Here is a 12,237-nt window from a genome sequence, read left to right on the forward strand (position 1 = left end):
GATTTTAGTAAGTTTTTTGACATTTGGATATAAAGTGTTTCAATACTACAATATATGGTGTAAAAACGTCTGAGTGCTGCCCTCTTCAGGTTGAACGGTGGCTACTGCAGTTGAATTTTCCTATTGGATGTTGGGTCCAAAAAGTAACTCGTGACGTAAGCAGGTTCAAGCTTGCCACGCCCTTGTTACGATCTCACCACATGCTTGGTACGAGCTTAGTTCGTCCCCTCTATCTCCGCTGGGATCTGCCCACTTTTCTTGCATTTTTCAAATATTGCCAGTGGGTGGAGTCAGGCTCTGACCAGGGGTTTAGTTACGCTTTAAGAGGCGGTATTATCCCTTTCTGACATCACAAGGGGAGCCAAATTTCAATGAGCAATTTTTTCATATGCTTGCAGAAAAAGGTTCGCCCAAACAAAATTACTGGGTTGATCCCTTTCACACTCACCAGGTTGACAGAAGCACTGGGGACCCAATCATAGCACTTAAACAGGGAAAAAGTCAGATTTTCATGATATTTCCCCTTTAAAGTCACAATAAAAAACTGAAGTAGCGATTGTCTTATTTTACCCGTCATGACGTATTTTCAATTGATACGGCTTCTGAAATGAGAAAAAAGTAGGGCGGGATTTGAATTCGTACATTGAGAATTGGATCGTTGGAATTTGGGTTATGTTGCTATTTGCTAATCGTTCCAATCTTTTTCCAGGCCCTGCCCTCTCGTCATTCCTCATAACTGGAAAGTAAAAAGAGATTCCTTCGAAGAGTGGAGGAGATTAGCGTTATTGATTAAAGATTATGAGGGCATAAGAACTTTGAAAAAGTAATGGAGCTCACAGATAAGTCTTTTGTAAAAAATACCACATTACAAAAAATTATTTTATTGTGACTTTGATAAAAATTATATTATGAAATTCAACTGGTTTAAACATTTTTGCAAAACAAATTATTTCATTCAAACACATTATTTCATTCAAAACAAGTTTTCCTTGTGCATCATGTACGCTTGAAAGTGTTACTGTTGCAGAATCTGTCAATTAATATGAAATCTCTTGGTGCTATTTACCTCCCTGAAATTCAGTCTGGCAGTTTCCTGAGTTTTCCTTCAAGCTTTCCTCCTCTGTGACGATAATGTTCTCGATGTCCTTCATGGTGAGATGGTCTCTGAAGGCGTGAAACAGGACGTGTTTGAGCTCCTCCAGGGACATCTGTTGCATGTCAAACTGCAGGGTGGAAACACAAGAGGCCTGTCCTCAAATCTCAGCACGGCTGGGTTGTCACATCTTCTCTGCAATACATTTCTCAGATGGCAGAGTGTGTGATGCATTGTGGGTCATTTTTACTCGACAGAAAGAAATTCAAACTAGTAGGGGGGAAATAATAATGACCACAAGGGTACTGTTTACTAGCCAGTGAGCTTGCTTACAAAACCACTAAGCTAATCATTTGCTTACCTGTTTCTCGTTTGTTACTCTCTTTGAGCACTCAATCAATCACTAATACACAATGAAGAACAACACGATGTACATAAAAATTGATTTTGGAGCTGGACAACGCTGTGCTACATTTATCTTTCTGACGCAAACTAAGATAGAATTCAACATCAACAAAAGAGAAGGCAGTATAACCATGAATGAGGATTCAGATGTTTTTATCCTCCGATTCAATTATTCATGAGATTTGAAACTGTGTTCAACAATAAAATGCAATACAAACAAAATACCAATAAAAACTCCAGCTCTGTTTGAAACTGAAAACATTTAATCCAATCTGAAGTTGGAAAAAGCTGAATAAAAAAGGGAAGAAAAATGATAGACACAATTTGAGTTGGTTCAATAATTCAGTATCAGTGAGAGACAGACCTTAACTTTTCCAATTTCCCAGGAAAGTCTGTGTCAAGGATCCTCAGAGAATCCTTGAATGAGTTTTTGGTGACAAGAGTATTCGTCCGTCTTAGCAAGTCAATAAATTATTGAACCGTATGAAAAATATGTAATACAGAGCCGAAACCGAGGGTCATTCTCAATGATTCCATCAATTCCAACTCACTTTTAGACTGATGACATTTTTCAAGTCATTCTAGATTGAGCTCTTTCAAATAACAAACATAACCACTATTTTCATTATAAACCTGCATCCTTTTCATTTTGATCACATCATTTTACAATGAATGCCTTTACAAGTCATGTCATTGACAACAGCACACAACAACAATGTATGCAAGTATAAACGTAAAAGTATATTCCATCATACAGTTAATAACCGCCTATTTCAAGTAGCACTCAGAGTTAGCACATGTAGTCCCTAAAAGCCCAAATTACAACTCTCACATTGTATTTGCAATGCTCTGCCAGATGAACAACACGAAAGCATTTACATGAAAACATGCAGCTTACACCTTGAACACACAGTTTGGTGACCTTCAGATATTCCTAAAAGTTCAGTTTTGCACTCACGTCTAGACCCCAGAGGCAGAACAAAAGCGTGACGTTATCATATAAAAGCCTCAGCAAGACACTATCTGGGATTGTCTCTTTTGAGGAGCAAGATGACACTAAGCATGTATCTCTGTCATTCAGCTATTCGCTCCCATCCAGACACACTGTCTCAAGGGATCCTTTTAACTCTGATCTCAGTTCTTCCTCAAGCACTTTTGATTTTCTCATTTTGAAAGGAAGCTATTTGAAAGATATGATGTCTTGGTGAAGGACTGTTCTATTAGACTATAATTTATAGGGTTTCTCCTATAGTCCCTTTTTGCAGGTATATACAGACAGACAGGAAGTGCAAAAAATGCTTGTTGCACAGTGGTGATTATCAAGCACTATTTAAGACCTAAAAGGCTTATCCATATCAATAAAATGCCAAAGAGGTCAAAAAATAAATAAATAGGTACAAGAACAAGGTTGTTGAATTGAATCCCTGTTGTGTTAACAAGGGATGTTGATATACTGGAGTACCTCAAGGCTTTAGATAGTAATGCTTTAGTCCTTTATGTGATCAATACCTCCATGGCCTTAAGCAGGGCAATTTACTTCCAGTTGTTGTTGGAGCCGTCTATCAACAAACATGCACTTTTTGTGAGAGCGTGCTTGAAAATAAGACTGTTGTCTGCAAACCGAAAGGAAATTATTAAGTATATTAAGTATTGGCCCTTCAGGTGTCGCAAATAACACAAATTGGGTGTAGATGGGATTGTGACAAAAAGATTTGGCCACGCTGCACTATTTGTTCCATTGACTTTCATTCATATGCATGTGAATGTGTCCGGTAATGCAACTTTGTGTGACAAAAAGTCAAGTCAAGTTCAAAAGTCAAGTTTGGTGCAAGCACATCATATCTGTGTGCTGCAAGGGTCTTTGTAGAAATTTTGCTTGGTGAAAGACTATTGTAACGGTGGCTTTAATGGCATCTTCAACTTGATTGGAAAATTCACATTCGTTGGCACATAGGGCTGAAGAGCTTATTGACAAGTGCGGCTTGGCATGCCGGTTATATCAGACACACATTAAAGGTGAGCATTTTTAGGAATGAAGGCAATGTTTTTAGTAATCTAGAGCCATTAATAAATATGCATATACACTCATCTAAAGGATTATTAGGAACACCTGTTCAATTTCTCATTAATGCAATTATCTAATTAACCAATCACATGGCAGTTGCTTCAATGCATTAAGGGGTGTGGTCCTGGTCAAGACAATCTCTTGACCTCCAAATTGAATGTCAGAATGGGACAGAAAGGTGATTTAAGCAATTTTGAGTGTGGCATGGTTGTTGGCGGTCTGAGTATTTCACAATCTGCTCAGTTACTGGGATTTTCACGCACAACCATTTCTAGGGTTTACAAAGAATGGTGTGAAAAGGGAAAAACACTTAGTATGCAGCAGTCCTGTGGGCAAAAATGCCTTGTTGATGCTAGAGGTCAGAGGAGAATGGGCCGACTGATTCAAGCTGATAGAAAAGCAACTTTGACTGAAATAACCACTCGTTACAACCAAGGTATGCAGCAAAGCATTTGTGAAGCCACAACACACACAACCTTGAGGCGGATGGGCTACAACAGCAGAAGACCCCACCAGGTACCACTCATCTCCTCTACAAAAAGGAAAAAGAGGCTACAATTTGCACGAGCTCACCAAAATTCGACAGTTGACGACTGGAAAAATGTTGCCTGGTCTTAAGAGTCTTGAATTCTGTTGAGACATTCAGATGGTAGAGTCAGAATTTGGCATAAACAGAATAAGAACATGGATCCATCATGCCTTGTTACCACTGTGCAGGCTGGTGGTGGTGATGTAATGGTGTGAGGGGTGTTTTCTTGGCACACTTTAGTCCCCTTTTGCAAATTGGGCATCGTTCAAATGCCACAGCCTACCTGAGCATTGTTTCTGACCATGTCCATCCCTCTATGACCACCATGTACCCATCCTCTGATGGCTACTTCCAGCAAGATAATGCATCATGTCACAAAGCTCAAATCATTTCAAATTGGTTTTTGAACATGACAATGAGTTCACTGTACTAAAACTGTATTGGCCCCCACAGTCACCAGATCTCAACCCAATAGATCATCTTTGGAATGTGTTGGAATGGGACCTTTGTGCCCTGAATGTGCATCCCACAAATCTCCATCAACTGCAAGATGCTATACTATCAATATGGGCCAACATTTCTAAAGAATGCTTTCAGCACCTTGTTGAATCAATGCCACATAGAATTAAGGCAGTTCTGAAGGTGAAAGGGTGTCAAACACAGTATTAGTATGGTGTTCCTAATAATCCTTTAGGTGAGTGTATATATGCTTCTCTTTATGTGTGCACACACCAATAGCGGCTCTTGTTTTCTACCCATCACAATGAACAATGTACAATAGTCACAACATAAAATATTGAAATTAAATGAAAATTGAATTGAAATGATCACTCTCTTTAACAAAAAAGACAGAACATGTAGTTGAATCTGATGACATCAATAAAGGAGTGATTTCGTAGGAGGTCTGTATTGCATGAGTAAATGCTAAAGTGAGTGTGTGAGTGCTGGCTGTAATCCATGCAGTCTGTTTGAACTGACAGGCATCAGATGGGCTTCTCATTATTACAGATTTATGTCTTTGGTTATTTTGCAATCGTGCATTGAAAGCCCCATTCCCATGACCATCATTCGCCCAGTAGAGCAGATGATTAATGTTTCAATTACCTAAGTATTCTCATTTTAATGATAGATACTGTGTATAAGATTAATCTGAAAGAGAAAAACCTTACTGAAATAATTTGGAATTGCTTTTTTAAAAACAAGTAACATTCAAATTTATAATAAAAAACTAATTTTGTCTTAAATACATTTATTTTGCGCAAACCTGACATACTGTGTCTTAAATGGTAAAGATCACCTGCCCTCTCTGATGTCCCATCCAAAACCCAGAGCTGGTGTTAAAAGTGTTTTTGATTTGATGCCAGCTCCCATGTCACACGCCTAAGCAGATATGTACACTGGGGGAGATGGACCATGAAGAATCTGTCAGAGGTTGATGTCTTTGGTTGACCCACTGATCAAGGGATGAGGGTGGTAAGTGTCGTGTTGAAGGTGTTTAGACACATTTGTCACAGTGAAATAAGAGCTCGTCTCTTTTTCCTTCCTTTTCCTGTGTGTCTGCTCTCCACCATAACTCAGACATCTAGTCTACATTAACATTTAAGCATTTTGCAGACACTTGTGACTAACACAAAGGAGAAAAACAATGAACTGATTTATCTTAAGCAGGCAATGATAAAGTTAACAAGTTTCAACCAAATATATATATATATATATATATATATATATATATATATATATATATATATATATATATATATATACAGTCTTGTTCAAAATAATAGCAGTACAATGTGGGACACTTGTGACTAACACAAAGGAGAAAAACAATGAACTGATTTATCTTAAGCAGGCAATGATAAAGTTAACAAGTTTCAACCAAATATATATATATATATATATATATATATATATATATATATATATATATATATATATATATATATATATATATATATATATATATGTAAGCAATAAGGTACGAGAGGCTGTGCTGTATCGTGAATAAGTAACGGCTGAAGGGCGTTGTTAGGCACGACGCGAAGCGGAGTACCTGCAACCCCTTCAGCCGTTACTTATTCACGATACAGCACTTGCCTCGAGTACCTTATTGCTTTTATAAAACGATTACCACAAAATATTAAAGTTAAAAAATATTAGTGCAACTTTCATGAAGTTACATCAATAAAAGCATTTCTTCCGCTAGAAAAAATAGTCCCTGACTGCGAACAACAACATGAAAGCTCAAATAAAAACAACAAACTGTTCTCAGACTTTGTCTCATTATATGTTTATGTGTTGCTAAGGGTGTTGCTAAGAGCGCAGTAATATTAAATAGAACCGTTGGGTGAAGCAGTCATAGCAGTGTTTTATCGTGAATAAAGCACACCTATTGACCAATCAGAATCAAGGATTGGAACTAACCGTTTTATAAATATATATATATATATATATATATATATATACAGTCTTGTTCAAAATAATAGCAGTACAATGTGACTAACCAGAATAATCAAGGTTTTTAGTATATTTTTTTATTGCTACGTGGCAAACAAGTTACCAGTAGGTTCAGTAGATTCTCAGAAAACAAATGAGACCCAGCATTCATGATATGCACGCTCTTAAGGCTGTGCAATTGGGCAATTAGTTGAATTAGTTGAAAAGGGTGTGTTCAAAAAAATAGCAGTGTGGCATTCAATCACTGAGGTCATCAATTTTGTGAAGAAACAGGTGTGAATCAGGTGGCCCCTATTTAAGGATGAAGCCAACACTTGTTGAACATGCATTTGAAAGCTGAGGAAAATGGGTCGTTCAAGACATTGTTTAGAAGAACAGCGTACTTTGATTAAAAAGTTGATTGGAGAGGGGAAAACCTATAAAGAGGTGCAAAAAATGATAGGCTGTTCAGCTAAAATGATCTCCAATGCCTTAAAATGGAGAGCAAAACCAGAGAGACGTGGAAGAAAACAGAAGACAACCATCAAAATGGATAGAAGAATAACCAGAATGGCAAAGGCTCAACCAATGATCACCTCCAGGATGATCAAAGACAGTCTGGAGTTACCTGTAAGTACTGTGACAGTTAGAAGACGTCTGTGTGAAGCTAATCTATTTTCAAGAATCCCCCGCAAAGTCCCTCTGTTAAAAAAAAGGCATGTGCAGAAGAGGTTACAATTTGCCAAAGAACACATCAACTGGCCTAAAGAGAAATGGAGAAACATTTTGTGGACTGATGAGAGTAAAATTGTTCTTTTTGGGTCCAAGGGCCACAGGCAGTTTGTGAGACGACCCCCAAACTCTGAATTCAAGCCACAGTACACAGTGAAGACAGTGAAGCATGGAGGTGCAAGCATCATGATATGGGCATGTTTCTCCTACTATGGTCTTGGGCCTATTTATCGCATACCAGGGATCATGGATCAGTTTGCATATGTTAAAATACTTGAAGAGGTCATGTTGCCCTATGCTGAAGAGGACATGCCCTTGAAATGGTTGTTTCAACAAGACAATGACCCAAAACACACTAGTAAACGGGCAAAGTCTTGGTTCCAAACCAACAAACTTAATGTTATGGAGTGGCCAGCCCAATCTCCAGACCTTAATCCAATTGAGAACTTGTGGGGTGATATCAAAAATGCTGTTTCTGAAGCAAAACCAAGAAATGTGAATGAATTGTGGAATGTTGTTAAAGAATCATGGAGTGGAATAACAGCTGAGAGGTGCCACAAGTTGGTTGACTCCATGCCACACAGATGTCAAGTAGTTTTAAAAAACTGTGGTCATACAACTAAATATTAGTTTAGTGATTCACAGGATTGCTAAATCCCAGAAAAAAAAAATGTTTGTACAAAATAGTTTTGAGTTTGTACAGTCAAAGGTAGACACTGCTATTTTTTTGAACACACCCCTTTCAACTAATTGCCCAATTGCACAGCCTTAAGAGCGTGCATATCATGAATGCTGGGTCTTGTTTGTTTTCTGAGAATCTACTGAACCTACTGGTAACTTGTTTGCCACGCAGCAACAAAAAATACACCAAAAACCTTGATTATTCTGGTTAGTCACATTGCACTGCTATTATTTTGAACAATACTGTATACAGTTGTGTTCAAAATTATTCAACCCCCCAATGCTGTTAAGGGTTTTAGGGAATTTAGTGTACATTTGTAATTGTATTCAGAATGAAATCCTACAATGACTTCTTAAAGAACCATATGCAACTAAAATGACATCAATTGGTTTTGTAATATAGTAGTAAATGTTTCTTTTGTGAATTCTTCATTGACACAATTATTCAACCCCTTAAAGAACTACCACTCTGAAGAACAGAGGTTCATTGAAGTGTTTTCAATCAGGTATTGAAAACACCTGTGGATGTCAGGGAACAGCAATAAAGCCTAATAAGCACCAATTAGGCAGCTTTAAAATAACTGTGATACTCAACTCCTTCTAAACATTTACTGGTGTGGTTACAAACATGGTGAAGTCAAAAGAATGGTCCAGGAAGACAAGAGAAGAGGTGATTAATCTGCACAGGAAGGGCAATGGCTATAAAAAGATTGCAAAGATGTTAAACATACCAAGAGACACCATAGGAAGCATCATTCGCAAATTCAAGGCAAAGGGTACTGTTGAAACGCTTCCTGGTCGTGGCAGAAAAAAGATGCTAACTGCGACTGCTGTGCGCTATCTGAAGCGTAGAGTGGAAAAAAGTCCCCGTGTGACTGCTGAGGAACTGAGAAAAGATTTGTCAGATGTGGGTACTGAAGTTTCTGCTCAGACAATACGGCGCACCCTGTGTACTGAAGGCCTCCATGCCAGAACTCCCAGGCGCACCCCCTTGCTGTCTCCAAAGAATAAGAAGAGTCGACTGCAGTATGCCAAAAGTCATGTGGACAAACCACAGAAGTTTTGGGATAGTGTTCTGTGGACTGATGAAACAAAATTAGAACTGTTTGGGCCCATGGATCAACGCTATGTTTGGAGGAGGAAAAACAAGGCCTATGAAGAAAAGAACACCTTGCCTACTGTGAAGCATGGTGGGGGGTCAATCATGCTTTGGGGCTGTTTTGCTTCTGCAGGTACAGGGAAACTTCAGCGTGTGCAAGGTACCATGAATTCTCTTCAGTACCAGGAAATATTGGATGACAATGTGTTGCAGTCCGTCACAAACCTGAGGCTTGGGAGACGTTGGACCTTTCAACAGGACAATGATCCCAAGCATACCTCCAAATCCACTAGAGCATGGTTGCAGAAAAAAGGCTGGAACATTTTGAAGTGGCCATCGCAGTCACCAGACTTAAATCCGATTGAGAACCTCTGGTGGGACTTAAAGAAAGCAGTTGCAGTGCGCAAGCCTAAGAATGTGACTGAACTGGAGGCTTTTGCCCATGATGAATGGGCGAAGATACCCGTAGATCGCTCCAAGACACTTATGTCAAGCTATGCTTCACGTTTAAAAGCTGTTTTAACTGTAAAAGGATGTTGTACTAAGTACTAAGATTGAATGTCACTTGGGGGTTGAATAAAACTGATAATGATGTGAGCACAGAAAAGACATTTGTGGTTATTTCATTATAAATGTTATGTTATATTTGTCTGACCTACACATGCCTCTTTGATGTAATTGTAAGCAGGATGACTGAATGATCAAAATCAATGTCAAACCGGCCAAAACAATCAATTTCAGTTGGGGTTGAATAATTTTGAACACAACTATATATATATATATATATATATATATATATATATATATATATATATATATATATATATATGAAGAGTTTCGTTGCAAAACAAGAAAAATCCATTTTTTTACATTTTTGTCAAAACATGTTTATTATTATGTTATCATGTTATTATTTTGTTTTATGGTGCTACTTGGCTGTATTTTTTAAGTTATGAAGGTTTTAAATCAAAACGAACCAACTGCAGTTGCATTGAAATTAATTGGAATGCACAACCAAAAAACGCGATTTCTGAACAATTAAAAAAACGGTGGTTATCTCGTTTTGCAACAAAACTCTTCATATATATATATATATATATATTTAAGCAATGTCGCTCGAGTAGGAGTGTGGTGTGGCTCTGTATCATCACGGCTGTGATTAGGCCAGAGGCACGAGGCCATAGGCCGAGTGCCGGAGGCAGTCACAGCCGTGATGATGTAGAGCTGTGTCGCACGACTCCGAGAGCGATATTGCTTTTATACAACAGTTCGACGGCACACGTTTGAAAAACGAAAACTAGAAAAAACAACAGAGTAATTTTAAAAGCCTCTTTGTTTGAGAACTACTTCTTCCGCCACGGATTTGAGGGCGGCCAGAATGACAGGTAACACTTTCGGCTGCTTTGAATCTCATATTAACTCAATGGACGGATTCGCCGTTTTAAAATATTACAATTTCTTGGTCACAAAGTGTAGTTTTAAGATTAGTTCAGTCGAGAATATATATGTATTATATTTAAATCTACAGTCGATTAGTAAAGATAGCGCCTGTTTGAACGTTTGCTTAGTGAGATTCGGTACGTATGAGAACCAAAGCATGAGCGGACGTCAGTGTTCACTCGCCCCGCGATTAAATCACGTCGCGATTAAATAAATGATCAATGTCCACATTTAAAAGCTGCAGTGCTTACCTGCAGTTCCACTGTGTTTTCGCGTTCTGATAAGAGATATAGCTCCAGAAAAAAATGAGTGTTTATATTCCTCTTTCCAAGTGTTAATCGTCCACACGATGTGACAAGACATTACTCCCATTAACTTTAACGTAACATCCAAAAGCGCTGATCTTTGACGGAATAATAACTTCCGATTGGGGATTCACAGACTGATTTATGAGCTAGTGAACTAATGAGACACACGGAGAGTGTTTAAAAACAGCGTGTCTGTGTTTTTCCATTCAGAGATGAGCCTGTTTAGGACCTCCATTCACTAGGTGGCGGAATGATACGAAAGGTGAAGCGGTTACTGTGCCGTTATCAGTACAATATCGCATAGCTCTTAGCTAATCAGATTCGAGAACCAGAAAGAACTGTTGAATATATATATATATATATATATATATATATATATATATATATATATATATATATATATATATATATATATATATATATATATATATATATATATATATATATATATATATATATATATATATATATATATATATATATATATATATATATATATATATATATATATATATACACAAACACACACACATACACTCACCTAAAGAATTATTAAGAACACCATACTGTGTTTGACCCCCTTTCCCCTATAGAACTGCCTTAATTCTATGTCGCATTGATTCAACAAGGTGCTGAAAGCATTCTTTAGAAACGTTGGCCCATATTCAGGGAGCTACACTGCGACCAAATTGGTCGCATATGCGACCTTTTGAACTGCCGTTGCGACCCTAATTTTTAATGGGTCGCAAATGTGCTACCTAATGTTTTAGACAATATGCTATGATTTACTATGAGCATTTATTAAAACATAAATGTGGATTTTAAGAATACGTTTTATAACGTGCTCTGAGCAATCAACACGTTGGCTTCATTTTGCGTGAAAGCACGTCGTGTCTCTCCCCATCAGTGTGCGTTTGCGTGCTCAGCTGTTTCTCAATTAATTGGGTGCGACGCGACGCAAGCGCAGTGTCTTCCATGTTTCTGAACAGAGGTCTTTCTTCACTGAGGACGCGGGACCCGTATGGTTCCGGGTTTATATTTTAAATGGTCTGTCGGGTCCGGTTAGGTCCTAGTTTAATTACTTTTGGTCCCTAGTCTGATTAATATTGTGTTTATAACCCGAGTCGATCGGAAAACGGCCATGAGCGCTAGCGCGCTAAAGCTCGAGTGCAGTTTAGCGTGCCTTCGGTTTCTATGGCGATGGTTCTTGTTACGACCACGCGCTGCGTTTTCTTTCTCACATGTTTTTAATGATCTTATTATTAATAAACCATATCTTTTCTAAAACCATATCCATATTAAGTTTGCACAGATTGTAGCAAAAAAGCAGTGCTAATGTCAAGCCCATTGCACTAAACGAGCAAAGCAATGTAAAGTTTGTCACCGGGACGGGACAGCAAGTAGATTTGAAAATAAAATAAGTGGAATAATATTATTAAAATAATAAGT

At 38.0% G+C, this 12,237-nt stretch overlaps 1 protein-coding gene across 1 annotated transcript in view; it reads right to left on the reverse strand.

The window, feature by feature from the left end:
• The window catches only part of caln2 (calneuron 2), a 42,340-nt gene that overhangs the window by 5,670 nt on the left and 24,433 nt on the right, over positions 1–12,237 (reverse strand). The window contains exon 5 of the mRNA XM_055179419.2: positions 1,067–1,223. Within this exon, the coding sequence (XP_055035394.1) occupies positions 1,067–1,223 (157 nt within the window). The remainder of the gene's footprint in view (positions 1–1,066; positions 1,224–12,237) is intronic.

The sequence above is a fragment of the Misgurnus anguillicaudatus genome, chromosome 9 (assembly GCF_027580225.2).
Source record: "Misgurnus anguillicaudatus chromosome 9, ASM2758022v2, whole genome shotgun sequence".
Taxonomy (NCBI): Eukaryota; Metazoa; Chordata; class Actinopteri; order Cypriniformes; family Cobitidae; genus Misgurnus; species Misgurnus anguillicaudatus.